The sequence below is a fragment of the Gallinula chloropus genome, assembly GCF_964237585.1.
Source record: "Gallinula chloropus genome assembly, chromosome: 1".
Classification (NCBI taxonomy): Eukaryota; Metazoa; Chordata; class Aves; order Gruiformes; family Rallidae; genus Gallinula; species Gallinula chloropus.
In genome coordinates this window covers 285,450-305,232 of record NC_140085.1, presented here as the reverse complement: position 1 = coordinate 305,232, position 19,783 = coordinate 285,450, and the positions used below count along the sequence as shown (strand labels likewise).

The window sequence follows — 19,783 nt, the reverse complement described above, 5'->3', positions numbered from 1 at the left end:
AGGGTCCAGCCTGTCAGGGGGGCCTGGGACAGAGCGGGGGCTGTGGGGTGAAATCTGCCATGGAAGGGGAGCCTGTGCCCTGGAGAGGGGCAGCGGGACAGGGAGAGGGGCAGGCGCACGGGGAGAGGGGCAGGGGGAGGGGGAGAGGGGCAGGGGGAAGGGCAGGATCGGGTCCCTCCTCAGTCCCTGCAGCTGGGGGGGACACGTGTAGGGTTCTCTGTGCCACTGGGAAGGAGCAGCCTGGCTGTGCCCGGCCCCCATGCTGGGAGCTGAGGGGGTTGCTCAGGGGGGCTGCTCAGGGGGGCTGCTCAGGCTGAGGGGGGCTGCTGAGGGGGGCTGCTCAGGCTGAGGGGGGCTGCTCAGGCCATGGGGGTCTGCCCTCTGGAGACCCTCCATGCCCCCTGGAGAGCCCCAGTGTCCAGTGAAAAGCCCCTGTGCTTTCTGGAGAGCCCCCCATGCCCTCTGCAGACCCCTGTGCCCCCTGGAGAGCCCCCATGTGCTCTGGAGAGCCGTGGCACGTGTGGTGCCAGGGCTGTGCCAAGGGGGGGTACTTGGGGTGCCCCTGGCTTGGCAGGGTGTCTGTGCTGTGGCACACGTGGTGCCAGGGCTGTGCCAAGGGGGGGCACCCTGGCTTGGCAGGGGGGCTGTGCCGTGGCATATGTGGTGCCAGGGCTGTGCCAAGGGGGGGGCACTCGGGGTGCCCCTGGCTCTGCAGGGGGGCTGTGCCATGGCACACGTGGTTCCAGGGCTGTGCCAAGGGGGGGGCACTCGGGGTGCCCCTGATTCTGCAGGGGGGCTGTGCCGTGGCACACGTGGTGCCAGGGCTGTGCCAAGGGGGGGGCACTCAGGGTGCCCCTGGCTCTTCAGGGTGGCTGTGCCGTGGTATGTGTGGTGCCAGGGCTGTGCCAAGGGGAGGCACTTGGGGTGCCCCTGGCTTGGCAGAGTGTCTGTGCCGTGGCACACGTGGTGCCAGGGCTCTGCCAAAGGGGGGGCACTTGGGGTGCCCCTGGCTTGGCGGGGTGGCTGTGCCGTGTTGTGGCACATGTGGTGCCAGGGCTGTGCCAAAGGGGGGGCACTTGGGGTGCCCCTGGCTTGGCGGGGTGGCTGTGCCGTGTTGTGGCACATGTGGTGCCAGGGCTGTGCCAAAGGGGGGGCACTTGGGGTGCCCCTGGCTTGGTGGGGTGGCTGTGCCGTGTTGTGGCACATGTGGTGCCAGGGCTGTGCCAAAGGGGGGCATTCAGGGTGCCCCTGGCTCAGTGGGGTGGTTGTGTCATGCCATGGCACACGTGGTGCCAGGGTTGTGCTGAGGGGGCACTCAGGGTGCCCCTGGCTCAGCGGAGTGGCTGTGCCATGTCACAGCTGGTGCCAGGGCTGTGCTGAGAGAGGGGATTCAGGGTGCCCCTGGCTCAGCAGGGTGTCTGTGCCATGTCACAGCTGGTGCCAGGGCTGTGCTGAGTGGGGGGATTCAGGATGCCCCTGGCTCTGCAGGGTGTCTGTGCCATGGCACTGCTGGTGCCAGGGCTGTGTGGGTCCCTGGGGTGCCCCTGGCTCAGCAGGGTGTCTGTGCCATGGCACAGCTGGTGCCAGGGCTGTGTGGGGCCCTGGGGTGCCCCATGCTCGGTGGGGTGTCTGTGCCATGGCAGTGCTGGTGCCAGGGCTGTGCTGGGGGGGGATTCAGAGTGCCCCTGCTCAGCAGGGTGTCTGTGCCATGTCACAGCTGGTGCCAGGGCTGTGCTGGGGGGGGATTCAGGGTGCCCCTGCTCAGTGGGGTGTCTGTGCTGTGGCACTGCTGGTGCCAGGGCTGTGTGGGGCCCTGGAGTGACCCTGGCTCTGCAGGGTGTCTGTGCCATGGCAGTGCTGGTGCCAGGGCTGTGCTGGGGGAGGATTCAGGGTGCTCCTGGCTCAGCAGGGTGTCTGTGCCGTGGCAGTGCTGGTGCCAGGGCTGTGCTGGGGGGGGATTCAGGGTGCCCCTGGCTCAGCGGGGTGTCTGTGCCGTGGCAGTGCTGGTGCCAGGGCTGTGTGGGGCCCTGGGGTGCCCCGTGCTGCCCCGGGCGCCCCGTGACCGCCCCGTGCTGTCCCGCAGCGCACGATCTCGCTGGGGGCGGGGGACAGGCAGGTGATCCAGACGCCCATCAGCGACTCGCTGCCCGTCAGCAGCTGCAGCGTGGCCCTGCTCTTCCGCCAGCTCGGTGAGACCCGACCCCTCCCCACGGGCCCCCCATCGCCCCACGGGCCCCCCATCGCCCCATGGGTCCCCCATCGCCCCACGGGCCCCCCATCGCCCCACGGGCCCCCCAATGCCCCACGGGTCCCCCCATCGCCCCACGGGCCCCCCATCGCCCCTGGATCCCCCCATCGCCCCACAGACCCTCCCCACGGGCCCCCCATCGCCCCACGGGTCCCCCATCGCCCCACGGATCCCCCCATCGCCCCACGGGTCCCCCCATTGCCCCACAGATCCCCCCATCGCCCCACGGGTCCCCCATCGCCCCACGGATCCCCCGCATCGCCCCACGGATCCCCCATCACCCCACGGGTCCCCCCATCTCACCATGGATCCCCCCATCGCCCCACGGGTCCCCCATCGCCCCTGGATCCCCCCATCGCCCCACGGGTCCCCCCATCGCCCCTGGATCCTCCCATCGCCCCACGGATCCCCCCATCGCCCCACGGGCCCCCCATCGCCCCACAGATCCCCCCATCGCCCCACGGGTCCCCCCATCGCCCCACAGATCCCCCCATCGCCCCCTGGATCCCCCCATCCCCCCACGGGTCCCCCCATCGCCCCACGGGTCCCCCATCGCCCCTGGATCCCCCCATCTCACCACGGATCCCCCCATCGCCCCACGGGTCCCCCCATCGCCCCACAGACCCTCCCCATTGCCCCCTGGATCTCCCCATTGCCCCCTGGACCCCCCCCATCTCCCCGTGGACCCTCCCCATCGCCCCACAGACCCTCCCCATCGCCCCCCAGATCCTTCCCATCACCCCCTAGGTCCTCCCAATTTCCCCCTGGACCCCCCCATTGCCCCCTGGACCCTCCCCATCTCCCCACAGATCCTCCCCATATCCCCATAGACCCACCCCATCGCCCCATGGATTCCCCCCATCTCCCCATGGACCCTCCCCATCTCCCCACAGACCCTCCCCATCTCCCCATAGACCCACCCATCTCCCCATGGATCCCCCCCATCATCCCAGGGATCCCCCCATCTCCCCATGGATCCCGCCCATCATCCCAGGGATCCCCCCATCTCCCCATGGATCCCCCCATCATCCCAGGGATCCCCCCATCTCTCCCCGTGCCGAAACTGGGCTTGTCCCAGCCTGGAGCCCCCTGCCCGGCGCTTCCCATTGCCCCCTGAGCCGGGCCTGTGGGGCTGTGGCCCCCTCAGAGTGACCCCCCTGCACCCCCCTTCGCTGTCCCTTCCCGGGGGGGCTGGGGGTGGGCAGTGCCCCCCGGCTGGGGTGCAGGCTGGGGGTCCCAGGGAGCAGGGGGGAGGCGTTCCCCTGCCCATTGCTGTCCCTTCCTGGGGGGGCCAAGGACAGGCAGTGCACCCCCAGCTCGGGCACAGGGGTGGGGCTGGGGGGTCCCAAGAAACGGGGGGGAGGCAGGCAGGGGCTCCCCTGCCCATGGAAGGGGGTCCAGGGCTGGGCAGGGTGCTGAGCATCTCTGGGGGGAGGGGTGTTACCTGTGTGACCCATCAGCTCCCCGGGAGGATGCTGAGGACACGGGGTGGGGGACCCTGGGGGTTTGGGGGGTCTCTGGGGGGGTGTGGGGGGGAGTCCAGGTTCCTGAGGGCTCGGCCCCCTCCCCAGGCATCACCAACGTGCTGTACCTGTTCTGCGCGGCGCTGACCGAGCACAAGATCCTGTTCCTCTCCAGCAGCTACCAGAGGCTGACCGACGCCTGCCGGGCTCTCCTGGCCCTCATGTTCCCCCTCAAGTACAGGTGAGGGGACCCCAAAAGCTTCTGGAGCCCCCCTGCAGCCACCCAGGGCCAGCGAGGGCAGGGCTGCCTGTCCCCCCCCCTTCTCCATGCCCTCGCTGCTCCCAGCTCCATGGGGTCAGGGGCACCCAGAGCCCTTTGGAGTGGAAAAGACCCCTGAGGGTGTCGAGCCTGAGCGCTGACCCAGCCCTGCTGAGCCCACTGCACCCCGAGCCCCCCATCAGCAGGGCTCTGCCCCCCCAGGATGGGGATGGGGATGGGGATGGGGACTCCCCCTGCCCCAGGCATGGGAACAGCCTCCAGCTGCAGGAGGGGGATGGAGAGGGGCTGGGGAGCAGGAACCCTTCCTGGGGAGGGGGGAGGCCCTGGCACAGGGTGCCCAGAGGAGCTGGGGCTGCCCCGGGACCCCTGGCAGGGCTCAGGGCCGGGTTGGATGGGGCTGGAGGCACCCTGGGTGGGCTGGGGGGGGTCCCTGCCTGTGGCAGGGGGGCAGTGGTGGGGTCTGGGGTCCTTCCCAGCCACACCACTGAACAGGCTGGCAGGGAACTGCTCCCATGGGCAGGTGAACCCCTGGCACAGGTGGTTCCTGTGCTCTGGCCCTTGGCAGAGTGAAACGAGCCCGTGGGGCTGCGGGACGGGGCCTGGCAGTGCCTGTGGTGCCTTCGGGAAGGCTGGGGGTGCCTGTGTCTGCAGGATCCATCCCCTTCCCCTTCCACTTCCACTTCTGCACCCCCTGCATCGCTTCCACAGGCATCCCTCTGTCCATCCATCCCTCCATCCATCCCTCCATCCATCCCTCCATCCATCCATCCATCCATCCATCCATCCATCCATCCATCCATCCCTCCATCCATCCGTCCATCCCTCTGTCCATCCCTCCATCCATCCCTCCATCCATCCCTCCATCCATCCATCCATCCATCCATCCATCCATCCATCCATCCATCCGTCCATCCATCTGTCCATCCATCCATCCATCCATCCATCCATCCATCCATCCATCCATCCATCCGTCCATCCCTCTGTCCATCCCTCCATCCATCCCTCCATCCATCCCTCCATCCATCCCTCCATCCATCCATCCATCCATCCCTCCATCCATCCATCCATCCATCCATCCATCCATCCATCCATCCATCCATCCATCCATCCATCCATCCATCCCTCCATCCCTCTCTCCATCCCTCCATCCCTCCATCCATCCATCCATCCATCCATCCATCCATCCATCCATCCATCCATCCATCCATCCATCCATCCATCCCTCCTTCCATCCCTCCCTCCCTCCATCCCTCCTTCATTCCATCCATCCATCCATCCATCCATCCATCCATCCATCCATCCATCCATCCATCCATCCATCCATCCCTCCCTCCATCCATCCATCCCTCTCTCCATCCCTCCCTCCCTCCCTCCATCCATCCCTCCCTCTGTCCATCCCTCCCTGCCTGGTTGCGTGCTGGGACCCCCCCAGAAATCCGGGGTGCCAACCCTGCACCCCCCAGCCCTGGACTCAGACAGGGCAGCACAGGGCACCTCCTGGGAGCACCAGGGCTGATCCCCCCTCCCGGGGACATGGGGACCCCAGGGCTGTGCTGGGCCCCCAGCTCGGGCAGGGAGTGGGGCTCGGTGTCACCCCCTGTTCTGTGTGGCAGCTTCACCTACGTGCCCATCCTGCCCGCCCAGCTGCTGGAGGTGCTGAGCACCCCGACCCCCTTCATCATCGGGGTGCACTCCATCTTCCAGGCAGAGACCCAGGAGCTGGTGAGACCCGGCCTGGGGGACACAGAGGGGGGTCAGACTGAGGGGGGCACGGGGGGCTCGGTCTGAGGGGGGCATGGGGGGCTCAGACTGAGGGGGACATGGGGGGTTCAGACTGAGGGGGACACGGGGGGCTCGGTCTGAGGGGGACACAGGGGGCTCAGGCTGAGGGGGACATGGGGGGCTCGGTCTGAGGAGGACATGGGGGGCTCAGACTGAGGGGGACATGGGGGGCTCGGTCTGAGGGGGACATGGGGGGCTCAGACTGAGGGGCACATGGGGGGACTTGGTCTGAGGGGGACATGGGGGGCTCAGGCCGAGTAGGACATGGGGGGCTCGGTCTCAGGGGGACATGGGGTGCTCAGACTGAGGGGCACGTGGGGGGCTCAGACTGAGGGGGACATGAGGGGCTCGGTCTCAGGGGGACATGGGGTGCTCAGACTGAGGGGCACACGGGGGGGCTCAGACTGAGGGGGACATGGGGGGCACCAGGCCCTGTCCCGTGGGTTTTGGGGTCCCTTTATCCCCTGGGCTGGGGCAGGGAGCAGCTCCAGGGGCTGGAGCGCTCTGGGGCATGGGGAGGGGGGGGGAGCCGCTCCCAAGCCACCCTCCCCCGAGCTGGGCTCGTCCCCCACCCTCTGTCCGTCCCCCACGGGAGGTGGGGCCCAGCCTGGGGGGTCCCCTCACTCAGGTCCCCCCTGTCCCTGCAGCTGGACGTTGTCATCGCCGACCTGGACGGGGGGACGGTGAACGTGCCCGAGTGTGTCCACATCTCCCTGCTGCCCGAGCCCCTGCTCCAGCAGACCCGGGAAGCCCTCTCCATGGTGAGTGCTGCTGCCTCCTCCCTGCTCCCTGGGGAGCCCCAGACTTCCCAAGGGGCCTGGGGACACCGTGCCAGGGGCAGCTCTGAGAGCAGAGTCTGTGTCCCAGCTCCTGCTGCCCGTGTCACAGGACAATCTCCTGACAGAAGCACAGAGTCCCCAGGCTGGGAAAGACCTTTCAAGGTCATCGAGTCCACCAGTCCCATCCTGAGCTAAACCAGCTCCCTGAGCACCTCATCTCCCCCCTGTTCAACACCCCCAGGGCTGGGGACTCAGCCCCTCCCTGGGCAGCCTGTGCCACAGCCCCACAACTCTGCCAGGGAAGAACTTTGCCCTCCCAGCTGAGCTGACCCTGCCCTGGGGCAGCTTGAGCCCATTGCCCCTCGGCCCAGCTCCTGGCCCCTGCTCCTGCAGGTATCTCTAGGGAGCTGCAGCTGCTCCTTGCCCAGGGGCTGCCAGGCACAGGCTTCCCAGAGAAATCCAGCAGGATAATCCAGCTCTGGCACTGCCAGGCACCAGAGGAGTGAGGGGCACTTGAGCGAGTGCAGAGAAGGGCAGCCAGGCTGGGGAAGGGGCTGGAGAGCAGCAAAGCTTCCCAGGAGCGGCTGAGGGAGCTGGGGGTGCTGAGCCTGGGCAAGAGGAGGCTGAGGGGAGCCCTTCTCCCCCCTGCCCTGCCCTGCCCTGCCCTGGCAGGAGGGTGCAGAGAGGTGGGCGATGGTCTCTCCAGCCAGCAGTGGGGCCACATGAGGAGGGGTCCAGTCAGGTCGTGCAGCTCCCCAGCCCAGCAGAGCTGTTCCAGTACCCCCCAGGCCCAGCCCAAGGCCTCTCCCAGCCCCTCAGCCCCTCTCTGTGGTGCTGTGGGGTCTCAGGGGTGCCATGCAGGGAGTTTCCCCCAGCGCTGGGGTCTGAGTGTGCTTCGTGTGCATCCCTGCAGGTCCTGGACCCGGAGCTGGAGGTGGCTGATCTCGCCTTTCCCCCGTCGACGATTTCTGCCTCTTCCCTCAAAATGCAGGTGAGTGGAGGGGGGAGGATGCTGTCCTGCTGCATCCCAGCCCTCACACTGTCCTGCTGCATCCCAGAGCTCACACTGTCCTGCTGCATCCCAGCCCCTCACACTGTCCTGCTGCATCCCAGCCCTCACACTGTCCTGCTGCATCCCAGCCCTCACACTGTCCTGCTGCATCCCAGAGCTCACACTGTCCTGCTGCATCCCAGCCCTCACACTGTCCTGCTGCATCCCAGAGCTCACACTGTCCTGCTGCATCCCAGAGCTCACAGTGTCCTGCTGCATCCCAGCCCCTCACACTGTCCTGCTGCATCCCAGCCCTCACACTGTCCTGCTGCATCCCAGAGCTCACACTGTCCTGCTGCATCCCAGCCCCTCACACTGTCCTGCTGCATCCCAGCCCCTCACCATCCCAGCCCCTCACCCCGCTCCTTGGAGCAGAGAGGATGCTGTCCTGCTGCATCCCAGCCCTCACACTCTCCTGCTGCATCCCAGCCCCTCACACTGTCCTGCTGCATCCCAGCCCTCACACTGTCCTGCTGCATCCCAGTCCCTCACACTGTCCTGCTGCATCCCAGCCCTCACACTGTCCTGCTGCATCCCAGTCCCTCACACTCTCCTGCTGCATCCCAGCCCCTCACACTGTCCTGCTGCATCCCAGCCCTCACACTGTCCTGCTGCATCCCAGTCCCTCACACTGTCCTGCTGCATCCCAGCCCCTCACCATCCCAGCCCCTCACCATCCCAGCCCCTCACCCCACTCCTTGGAGCAGGGAGGATGCCATCCCGCTCCATCCCAGCCCCTCACCCTGTCCTGCTGCCATCCCAGCCCCTCACCCCGCTCCTTGGAGCAGGGAGGATGCTGTCCCGCTGCATCCCAGCCCCTCATCCCACTGCCATCCCATCCCCTCACCATCCCAGCCCCTCATCCCTCTCCTTGGAGCAGAGAGGATGCTGTCCCGCTGCATCCCAGCCCCTCATCCTGCTGCCATCCCAGCCCCTCACCCATCTCCTCAGAGCAGGGAGGATGCTGTGCCACTGCCATCCCAGCCCCTCACCCCACTCCTTGGAGCAGGGAGGATGCCATCCCACTGCCATCCCAGCCCCTCGTCCCGCTCCTTGGAGCAGGGAGGATGCTGTCCCACTGCATCCCATCCCCTCACCATCCCATCCCCTCACCATCCCAGCCCCTCATCCCGCTGCCATCCCATCCCCTCACCATCCCATCCCTCACCATCCCAGCCCCTCACAATCCCAGCCCCTCATCCTGCTGCCATCCCATCCCCTCACCATCCCATCCCCTCACCATCCCAGCCCCTCACCATCCCAGCCCCTCATCCCGCTGCCATCCCATCTCCTCACCATCCCAGCCCCTCACCATCCCAGCCCCTCACCCATCTCCTCAGAGCAGGGAGGATGCTGTGCCACTGCCATCCCAGCCCCTCACCCCACTCCTTGGAGCAGGGAGGATGCTGTCCCACTGCATCCCATCCCCTCACCATCCCAGCCCCTCACCATCCCAGCCCCTCATCCCGCTGCCATCCCATCCCCTCACCATCCCATCCCTCACCATCCCAGCCCCTCACTGGGTGCTGAATCCAGCCTCCTCAGTCCTCTTCCCGGGAATCTCTGCCAGGATTCCTGCCCAGCTCAGCAGATGCTGACCCTGACGTGGGTGTGATCCCTCCCCTGTGTGCTGGGGGGGGGCTGGCTCCCCCACCCCGTGCCCACTCCCTGTGCTTCCCTCTTCCCAGGACAAGGAGATCCGGGCCGTCTTCCTGCGCCTGTTTGCGCAGCTGCTGCAGGGGTACCGCTGGTGTCTGCACATCATCCGCATCCACCCCGAGCCCGTCATCCGATTCCACAAGGTGAGGAGCTGGCACGGGGACTGGCACGGGCATGGCAGGGCTCCAGGCACTGCTGGCACGATGGCTCTGCCAGCACGGCTCTGGTGTGAGAGCCAGAGGGGGCTCCCAGTGGGGAGATCCACTGGGATGGGGTGATGGGGAGGGGAGATCCATTGGGATGGGTGATGGGGTGATGGGGAAGGGAGGGGAGATCCATTGGGATGGGGTGATGGGGAAGGGAGGGGAGATCCATTGGGATGGGGTGAGGGGTGATGGGGAAGGGAGGGGAGATCCACTGGGATGGGGTGATGGGGAGGGGAGATCCATTGGGATGGGGTGATGGGGAAGGGAGGGGAGATCCTTTGGGATGGGGTGATGGGGAGGGGAGATCCATTGGGATTGGTGATGGGGTGATGGGGAAGGGAGGGGAGATCCACTGGGATGTTGTGAGGGGTGATGGGGAAGGGAGGGGAAATCCACTGGGGTGGGGTGATGGGGAAGGGAGGGGAGATCTATTGGGATGGGGTCCCGGCCAGCATGGGAGGGCAGGGAACGTTCCTGCTGTGACCCCCCTGCCCCATCCACACAGCAGAATTCCTCTTCCAGGCTGTCCAAGGCAGCCAGGAAGGCCAAGGGCAGCCTGGCTTGTGTCAAAGCCAGCGTGGCCAGGAGGGCTGGGGAGGGGCTTGTGCCCCTGGGCTGGGCACTGGGGAGGCTGCAGCTGGAGTGCTGGGTCCAGTTCTGGGCTCCTCAGCACCAGAAGGACATGGGGGTCCTGGAGCGAGTGCAGAGAAGGGCAACCAGACTGGGGAAGGGGCTGGAGAGCAGCAAAGCTGCTGGGGGTGTTGAACAGAGGGGAGATGAGCTGGGACAGCACAGGATGGGATTGGTTGGACTTGATGATCTTCAAAGGTCTTTTCCAGCCTGGGGACTCTGTGTGATTCTCTGAAGGGGAGGGCTCTGTGCTCTGGGCAGAGGTGGGAGTTGATCATGGATACGACTGTCTGGAGGGGGAGGTTCTGTCTTCCCAGCAATCCAGCCCCTGCCTCACCCCATGTCCTCCTGCATCCCATGGTTGTCCCTGACCCTCCCGAGGTCTCTCTGGTCCCACGGTGCTTCCCTGCCTTTGCACTGAGTCCAACCATCCCATCCTGAACTAAACCAGCTCCCTGAGCACCTCATCTCCCCTCTGTTCAACACCCCCAGGGCTGGGGACTCAGCCCCCTCCCTGGGCAGCCTGTGCCACAGCCCCACAACTCTGCCAGGGAAGAACTTTGCCCTCCCAGCTGAGCTGACCCTGCCCTGGGGCAGCTTGAGCCCATTAACACACTCAGCCTGTTCAGGAGGGCTGGGGGCTGGTTTTGGGATGCTCTGTGGATATGGGTGTTCCCAGCAGAGGTGCAGCAGCTCCATAAAATCAGGAACACACAGGAGAAGTGAGGAAAGGCCCTTCTGTAGAACCACGTCAGAAGGGATGGAGCCTGATGAGCCGGTCCCGAGTAGCCTGGGTTTCCCTTCGCTGCCGTGGCCGGAGCCGCGCTCCTGCCTGTCCCACGCGGGGCTGTGGCCGTGGGGCGCAGAGCTCCCTGTTCGGGTGCTGTGGCTCCAGCACTGTGCACAGGGACACGAGCCAGAGGCGCAGGGGGTCCTGCACCCCCCCCTCCCCGGGATGGGGCAGGAGGTGTCGCGGTGCCGCGGGCGCGCAGGCGGTGCCGGCGCCGGCCGCGCTGGTGCGGTGGGCGGTGCGGCTGAGGCGCCTCTCCCCCCTTGCAGGCTGCCTTCCTGGGGCAGAGGGGGCTGACGGAGGACGACTTCCTCACCAAGGTGCTGGAGGGCATGGCCTTCGCCGGCTTCGTGACGGAGCGGGGAGCCCCGTACCGCCCCATCGACCTGTTCGACGAGGTGAGCGGCGGCCGGGGGCAGCACCCCGCACCCCACCGCCCCTCCGCTCCTTCAGCTGCTGGGCTCTCCCTTCCCTGGGGGGCACTGAGCTGGGGACCCTCATGTTGCCCCCCCCGGGGATGGAGCTGGGGTAGAGGGAGGGTGTCCAGATCCTGCCTCGCTGCTCCTCTCACCCACCTCCTCTGCTCCCAGCTCGTGGCGTACGAGGTGAAGCGGATGCGTGCGGAGGAGGGGAACAAGCAGAAGATCCTGAGGCACATCAAGGAGCTGGCAGAGAAGCTCTACAAGAACGTGAGTCCTGGGGACATGGGTGCAGGATGGGAGCCTGGCTGGAGTGGGACACGGGACGGGGAGAGCCTGGGTCCAGCTGGGTCGGTCTGGAAGCTCCTGCTGGGAGTGGTGCTTGGGGTCTGGTGCTCTGCTCACCGCGGCGCAGAGCGAGCTGTCCTCATAGAGTCATAGGATCCCAGACCTGTCTGGGCTGGGAGGGACCCCAAGGGTCCCAGAGCTCCAACCCCCTGCCACAGGCAGGGACACCAACCTCCAGGCCTGGAGCTACACAAGGGTGCCCAGGGCCCCAGCCAACCTGGCCTTGGACACCCCCAGGGACGGGGCACCCACCCCCTCTCTGGGCAGCCCCTTCCAGCCCCTCACCACTCTCTCTGCACAGAACTTCCCCCCAGTCTCTCCTCTGCCCCTTCCCTCCTCCAGCTTCACTCCAGCCCCTTGTCCTGCCAGTCTCTGCCCTTGAACAAGCCCATTCCCCTCCTGTTCCTGGGGTCCCTTCAGGGACGGGGAGGCTGCAGTGAGGTCCCCCCACAGCCTTCTCTTCTCCAGGCTGACCCAGCCCAGCTCCCTCAGCCTCTCTCCACAGGGGAGGTGGCTCAGGGGAGCAGAGTGTGTCCTTAGGCCATGGCTGAAGGGGTGGGAGAGCATCCCACCTCAGAGGCCGTAGATTCGGGGTTCCAGCCCTGGGGTGCTGAGGGATGCCTTGTGGGGGGACCTCCTGCCCTGGCAGGGGATGTGTGACATCCTCACGCCTGAAAAGCCCCTGTGCTGTGGCAGGAGAACCCGTACCCTGCTGTCACCATGCACAAGGTGCAGAAGCCCACGGAAGGCTGCCACCTCCGCCTGCACCAGAAGCCCTTTCCCCGCCTGGACGAGGGGACGGTGCAGTGGATCATCGACCAGGCCACGGCCAAGCTGCAGACAGCGCCTCCTGCTGTGAAGGCAGAGAAGAAGTGCATGGTGCCCTCGGGACCCCCCATCGGTACGTGTGTGCAGCGGGGGAGACCCTGTGGGGGGAGCTCTGCTGGGGAGCCACCGGCTCCTGGTGATGCTGCTGAGCCACCGGCTCCTGGTGATGCTGCTCTGCTGGGGAGCCACCAGCTCCTGGTGATGCTGCTGAGCCATCTGCTCCTGGTGATGCTGCTGAGCCACAAGCTCCTGGTGATGCTGCTCTGCTGAGGAGCCACCAGCTCCTGGTGATGCTGCTGAGCCACAAGCTCCTGGTGATGCTGCTCTGCTGAGGAGCCACCGGCTCCTGGTGATGCTGCTGAGCCACCGGCTCCTGGTGGTGCTGCTGAGCCACCGGCTCCTGGTGATGCTGCTCTGCCATGGAGCCACCAGCTCCTGGTGATGCTGGGGAGCCACCAGCTCCTGGTGATGCTACGGCTTGTCCAGGGCTCCCACCAGAGCAAAACCAGCCCCTGGGCTGCGTGTGGCTCGCTGGGGTCCATCACCCAGCTCAAGGGTGCAGCTGGAGACCCCATAACCTGCTTCCAGCACCAGCTCTTGCAGCCTGGAGCCCTGCCTGTGTGGAGCAGGGGAGGGGGCACCTGCCTGTGCCCCCCCTGGGGGGGAAAGCTCTGCCCTGGTGGGACTTAAGGCCACTGTCATCCCCAGCTGCCATCCTGGAGCGCAACGGCAACGCGCTGGCCAACAGCGCCCGGCGCCTGGAGGTGGTCAGGAACTGCATCACCTACGTCTTCGAGAACAAGATGTTAGAAGCCAAAAAGGTGAGGGGGCTCCATGGGGAGGGGGGGCTCTGCTCCCCACCCCCTTCCCAGGGGGGGTTGCTCTGCCTCCCCTCTGTGGTGGGCTGGAGGGGATGTTCCCTGCCCGTGGCTGGATCTCTGCTGACCAGCTCTGTTCCCAAATGTCTCGTGTTCCCCTTGCTGTGTCCCTGGGGTTTTGGCTGGTCACTCCACTGCCCCAGCTGAGTGCTGCGTCCCCCACACACCCCCAGGCTCTGTCCCGTGGGGGTAACAGCGCTGGGGTCCCCCCTGCCTTGCTGAGCTGAGCCCCTGGGGCTGTGCTCCCCCTGGCTGGGCCGGGGGTTGCGCTCAGCATCCCCTGTTTGTCTGGAGGTCGGGCAGAAGCCCCTCCTGCACCCCCTCCACCTGAGCTGCGGTGCCTGGACCCCTCTCTCTACCCCTCCACCCGCTCTGCTCTGCCCCACAGCTGTTCCCTGCCGTGCTGCGTGCCATGAAGGGCCGGGCTGCCCGGCACTGCCTGACCCAGGAGCTCAACCTCCACGTGCAGCAGAACCGGGCGGTGCTGGACCACCAGCAGTTCGACTTCGTCATCCGCATGATGAACTGCTGCCTGCAGGTAGGGCTGGGGGGGCAGGGAGGGGGGGCTCTGCCCTCAGGAGACGCAGCGTGGGCCGGGGCTGTGCTGGGAATCCCCTCCTGACCCCCCTGCTCCCCTCCCCAGGACTGCACGGCCATGGATGAGCACGGGATCGCAGCCGCTCTGCTGCCGCTGGTCACCGCTTTCTGCCGGGTGAGGCTCTGCAGGACCCTGACCCAACCCGGCCTGACCCCCCCCCCCCGACTCCCAGCTCCTCGGGGGGCTGCAGGACCCAAACCTTGAGGGCTCATTGTCCCCTCAGTGCTTCCTGGAGCGGAGGGTCCTTCCCAGAAGCTCCTGAGCGCTGTGCCAGGCTGTGGGGGGGCCCGGGCACCCGGGAGAGCTGCAGCCCCCCCACAGGAGTGGGGCTCAGAAATTGGGGCTGTGCTGACACCCCAGCTCGGCCGGTGGCTCAGGCTGGGCTGGGATCTGATGCTGCCTCCTGAAACATGCCCATGGTGTGAGGATGGGGCACTGGGTGGGCACTGGGCATGGGGGCCTTTGCAGGGAAGGTGCTGGGAGCTCAGGGTGAGCGTCCCTCCTGCCCCCCTGTGTTCCCTGGAGAGGAGAGCTGGGCACACGGGCCAGGGGAGGTTCTTCTGCCCCTCTGCTCTGCCCTGGGGGGGCCTCATCAGGAATGGGGTGTGTGGGGCTGGGCTCCCCAGGGCAGGAAGGACAGGGAGCTGCTGGAGAGGGGACAGCAAAGAGCTGTGGGGATGCTGAGGGCACCAGGACATCTCTGGGGCAGAGAGGCTGAGGGACTCGGGGCTGCTCAGCCCGGGGAAGAGAAGCCTGAGGGGGATCTTCTCAGTGCTGAGCAACCCCTGAGGGGTGGGCTCAGGAGGAGGGGTCAGGCTGTGTTCAGGGGGGCCCAGGGACAGGCCAAGGGGCCGTGGGCACAGACTGGAGCAGAGGAAGTTCCCCCTGAGCCTGAGGAGGAACTTGTGTGCTGGGAGGGTGGCAGAGCCCTGGGCCAGGCTGCCCAGAGAGGCTGGGGAGTCTCCCTCCTCCTCTGGAGACGCTCAGACCCTGTGACCCTGGGCGCTGTCCTGTGCAGCTCGAGGGGACCCTGCCCTGGGGGGTGGCACTGGGGGGTCTCCAGAGGTCCTTCCAGCCCCCACCAGTCTGTGTGTCCGCGATGCTGGTTGTGTGAGACCCTGTCCCACCTTGTGCACCCCCAGAAACTGGGCCCGGGCATCACGCAGTTCGCCTACAGCTGCGTGCAGGAGCACGTGGTGTGGACCAACATCCAGTTCTGGGAGGCCATGTTCTACTGCGACGTGCAGAACCACATCCGGGCCCTCTACCTGGACGGCGCCGAGGACACCCACGCACATGAGGTGAGGTGGTGCCCGTGGTGCCCGTGGTGCCTGTGGTGCCCATGATGCCCATGGTGCCTGTGGTGCCTGTGGTGCCTGTGGTGCCCATGATGCCCATGGTGCCTGTGGTGCCCATGGTGCTGGTGGTGCCCGTGGTGCCCATGGTGCCAGTGGTGCCCGTGGTGCCCATGATGCCTGTGGTGCCCATAGTGCCCGTGGTGCCATGGTGCTGGTGGTGCCCGTGGTGCCCATAGTGCCCATGATGCCCATGGCACCTGTGGTGCCCATGGTGCCAGTGGTGCCTGTGGTGCCCATGATGCCCGTGGTGCCCATGGTGCCCATGATGCCCATAGTGCCCGTGGTGCCTGTGATGCCCATGATGCCCACGGTGCCTGTGGTGCCCATGATGTCCATGGTGCCCATGGTGCCCGTGGTGCCTGTGGTGCCTGTGGTACCCATGGTACCCATGGTGCCCATGGTGCCAGTGGTGCCTGTGGTGCCCATGATGCGCGTGGTGCCCATGGTGCCCATGATGCCTGTGGTGCCTGTGATGCCCACGGTGCCTGTGGTGCCCATGGTGCCCATGATGCCCATAGTGCCCGTGGTGCCTGTGATGCCCATGATGCCCACGGTGCCTGTGGTGCCCATGATGTCCATGGTGCCCATGGTGCCCGTGGTGCCTGTGGTGCCTGTGGTACCCATGGTACCCATGGTGCCATGGTGCTGGTGGTGCCCGTGGTGCCCATAGTGCCCATGATGCCCGTGGCACCTGTGGTGCCCATGGTGCCAGTGGTGCCTGTGGTGCCCATGATGCCCGTGGTGCCCATGGTGCCCATGATGCCTGTGGTGCCTGTGACGCCCATGATGCCCATGGTGCCTGTGGTGCCCATGGTGCCCATGGTGCCCATAGTGCCCGTGGTGCCCATGGTGCCCATGATGCCCACAGTGCCTGTGGTGCCTGTGGTGCCCGTGGTGCCCGTGGTGCCCGTGGTGCCTGTGGTGCCCATGGTGCCCGTGATGTGATGCCCATGGTGCCTATGGTTCCGGTGGTGCCCGTGGTGCCAGCAGTGCTGGTGTCCCTGGAGAGCAGCTGCATGGAGGCTGCTCTCCCCAGGGTTCTGTGGGCTGATGAGGATGCTGAACCATCCCAGTCCTGGGAGATTCACAGAGTCCCCAGGTTGGAAAAGCCCTTTAAGATCATCAAGTCCAACCAATCCCCTCCCCAGCCCTCCTGGCCACGCTGGCTCTGACACAAGCCAGGCTGCCCTTGGCCTTCCTGGCCCCCCGGGCACACTGCTGGCTCCTGGGCAGGCTGAGCTCACCCCACACCCCCAGGTCCTTCTCTGCCTTCTCTCCCATGGCAGCAGTTGGGGTGAGGGTCTCCTGTCTGGTCTGACACCTTCCCACCCCTGCAGGAGAGCGCGGAGGGGCCGCAGGAAGCCAAGTCTGCCCTGGAGATAGCGTCGGAGCAGCTGAGGCTCTGGCCCACCATGAGCAGGGAGAAGCAGCAGGAGCTGATCCAGAAGGAGGAGAGCACCGTGTTCAGCCAGGCCATCCACTACGCCAACCGCATGAGCTACCTGCTGCTGCCCCTGGACACCAGCAAGAGCCGCCTGCTGCGCAGCTCCGGGCTGGGCGACGTGGAGAGTGTCAGCAACAGCTTCGTCACCAACAGGTAGGGGGACGGGCTGTGGGGACCCCGGGGCGGCCCTGATGGGGGGACAGGAGCTCCTCGGTGCGCTGCTTGGGGTGCCAGCAGGACTTTTGGGGGTCTCACATCAAGAGTGGAACCTCTCCTGGGGTGATCGCAGGGGTGAGGGGTCCCTTGGGCGCGGGTGCTGGCGGAGAGGGGTGTTTTGGGGGGTAACTCCCCCCTGCTCCCCGTGCCCAACAGCATCGCTGGCAGCGTGGCCGAGAGCTACGACACGGAAAGCGGCTTTGAGGATGCCGAGAGCTCGGACGTGGCCAACTACGTGGTGAGGTTCATCAACCGCTTCGTGGACAAGGTCTGCACGGAGAGCGGCGTCACCAACGAGCACCTCAAGGGGCTGCACGTCATGATCCCGGGTACGGCGCGGGGCTGGGGGCTCTGGGACCTCCCTGGGCATCGCTCCAGGTGACCTCGGCCTGGGGGTCTCGTCTCATGGGGTTGTGAAGGCTGGAACAGGCCTCTCGGGTCAGCCAGTCCCACTGCCAGCCCAGCACCACTGTGCCAACTAAACCACGGCCCCAAGGCCCCCATCTGCAGGGCTCAGCCCCCCTGGGATGGGGATGGGGATGGGGATATGGAGTTGGGGATATGGGGTTGGGGATATGGGGATGGGGATGGGGATGGGGATGGGGATATGGGGATGGGGATGGGGATATGGGAATGGGGACTCCCCCTGCCCCGGGCAGCCCATCCCGGTGACCCACAGCCCTCTGGGGAAGCTGCTTCCCCTGAGCTCCAGCCCAAACCTCCCCAGCACAACAGGAGGCTGTTTCCTCTCATCCCTCCTTACTGGGGGAAGGGATCAGCCCCCGCTCCCAACCCCCTCCTTCCAGGGAGCTGCAGAGAGCGAGCAGGGCTCCCTCAGGCTCCAGACCAGCCCCAGTTCCTCCTATCAGCCCCTTCCCCAATCTGTGTCCCTTCTCCCGACCTGCTCCAGCAGCTGGAGCTGGAGGTTGGGAAAGAAGCAGTGGGGTGGCCAAGAGCTCGGCACACGGCACTTGGGATGGGATGGGATGGGCTGGGATGGGGTGGGGTGAGGTGGGGTGGGCTGGCAGCCTGCTGGGTGCTGTGTAGGACCTGGCTTCGGTCCCAGTTGCTGATGCTGTGTCTCTCCTCAGATATCGTGCAGATGCACATAGAGACGCTGGATGCTGTGCACAGGGAGAGCAAGAGGCTTCCCCCCATCCAGAAGGTACGTCCCGGCCTGCTGTGGGGCAGGGGGGGGTGGTTCTGAGGGTCTCTGGGGGTCTCCTTGTGCACCCTGCGCCAGTCTGACCTTCTCAGGGTGGGGAGGGTCTTCAGAGGGGTCTGGCCAGGCTGGAGCCATGGGCTGAGCCCAAGGGGATGAGGTTCAACAGGGCCAAGGGCAGAGTCCTGCCCATGGGCCACAACAACCCCCGGCAGCTCCAGGCTGGGGCAGAGCGGCTGGAGAGCTGCTGGGAGAAGGAGCTGGGGGTGTGGGGTGAGCTCAGCCTGCCCAGGAGCCAGCAGTGTGCCCGGGGGGCCAGGAAGGCCAAGGGCAGCCTGGCTTGTGTCAGAGCCAGCGTGGCCAGGAGGGCTGGGGAGGGGCTTGTGCCCCTGGGCTGGGCACTGGGGAGGCTGCAGCTGGAGTGCTGGGTCCAGTTCTGGGCTCCTCAGCACCAGAAGGACATGGGGGTCCTGGAGCGAGTGCAGAGAAGGGCAACCAGGCTGGGGAAGGGGCTGGAGAGCAGCAAAGCTTCCCAGGAGCGGCTGAGGGAGCTGGGGGTGCTGAGCCTGGGCAAGAGGAGGCTGAGGGGAGCCCTTCTCCCCCCTGCCCTGCCCTGCCCTGCCCTGCCCTGGCAGGAGGGTGCAGAGAGGTGGGCGATGGTCTCTGCAGCCAGGGGCCAGGAGCTGGGCCGAGGGGCAATGGGCTCAAGCTGCCCCAGGGCAGGGTCAGCTCAGCTGGGAGGGCAAAGTTCTTCCCTGGCAGAGTTGTGGGGCTGTGGCACAGGCTGCCCAGGGAGGGGGCTGAGTCCCCAGCCCTGGGGGTGTTGAACAGAGGGGAGATGAGGTGCTCAGGGAGCTGGGGCAGCACAGGATGGGATGGTTGGACTCCAGGGGCTCAGGGGGCTTCTCCAGCCTGGTGACTCTGACTCTGCACGTCCCTGTAGCCAAAGCTGCTGCGCCCCAGCCTGCTGGTGGGGGAGGAGTGTGTGATGGAGGGGCTGCGCGTGTACCTCATGCCTGACGGCCGGGAGGAAGCTGCTGGGGGCAGCATCGGGGGCCCCCCGCTGCTCCCCGCCGAGGGAGCCATCTTCCTCACCACCTACCGCATCATCTTCAAGGGCACCCCCACCGACCCGCTGGGTGAGGGGCCGGCAGGGGGGTGGGCGGTGCCGGGACGGGGCTGGGAGCTCTTCCTGCCCTGGTGGCGGCTGCTGTGGGAGTGCCGGGCGCGGGGATGCAGCAGTGGGATGCGGCGGTGGGATGTGGTGGTGGGATGTGGTGGGATGCAGCAGTGGGATGTGGTGGTGGGATGTGGTGGTGGGATGCAGTGGTGGGATGCAGTGACAGGGTGTGGCTGTGGGATGTGGTGGGATGCAGCAGTGGGATGCAGGGGTGGGATCTGGTGGTGGGATCTGGTGGTAGGATCTGGTGGTGGGATTTGGTGGGATGCAGCAGTGGGATTGAACAGTGGGATGTGGTGTTGGGATGTGGTGTTGGGATGTGGTGTCAGGATGCAGTGTCGGGATGCAGTGTTGGGATGCAGTGTGGGGATGCGGTGTCAGGATGCAGTGTGGGGATGCAGTGTGGGGATTCGGTGTGGTGATGCAGTGTTGGGATGCGGTGTCGGGATGCGGTGTTGGGATGC

The 19,783-nt window shown here is 66.5% G+C and overlaps 1 protein-coding gene across 1 annotated transcript in view; it reads left to right on the top strand.

Annotated features, from left to right (window-relative positions):
- Positions 1-19,783, top strand: part of SBF1 (SET binding factor 1) — a gene marked incomplete at its 5' end in the record, with an annotated part of 59,966 nt that overhangs the window by 20,827 nt on the left and 19,356 nt on the right. Inside the window, 17 exons of the mRNA XM_084279214.1 lie at positions 2,084-2,189; positions 3,820-3,952; positions 5,605-5,713; positions 6,421-6,534; positions 7,466-7,543; positions 9,292-9,405; positions 11,158-11,286; positions 11,479-11,577; positions 12,352-12,556; positions 13,192-13,304; positions 13,750-13,899; positions 14,005-14,073; positions 15,102-15,260; positions 16,655-16,914; positions 17,134-17,306; positions 18,069-18,142; positions 19,083-19,278. Coding sequence (XP_084135340.1) covers positions 2,084-2,189; positions 3,820-3,952; positions 5,605-5,713; positions 6,421-6,534; positions 7,466-7,543; positions 9,292-9,405; positions 11,158-11,286; positions 11,479-11,577; positions 12,352-12,556; positions 13,192-13,304; positions 13,750-13,899; positions 14,005-14,073; positions 15,102-15,260; positions 16,655-16,914; positions 17,134-17,306; positions 18,069-18,142; positions 19,083-19,278 — 2,281 coding nt within the window. The remainder of the gene's footprint in view (positions 1-2,083; positions 2,190-3,819; positions 3,953-5,604; positions 5,714-6,420; positions 6,535-7,465; positions 7,544-9,291; positions 9,406-11,157; positions 11,287-11,478; positions 11,578-12,351; positions 12,557-13,191; positions 13,305-13,749; positions 13,900-14,004; positions 14,074-15,101; positions 15,261-16,654; positions 16,915-17,133; positions 17,307-18,068; positions 18,143-19,082; positions 19,279-19,783) is intronic.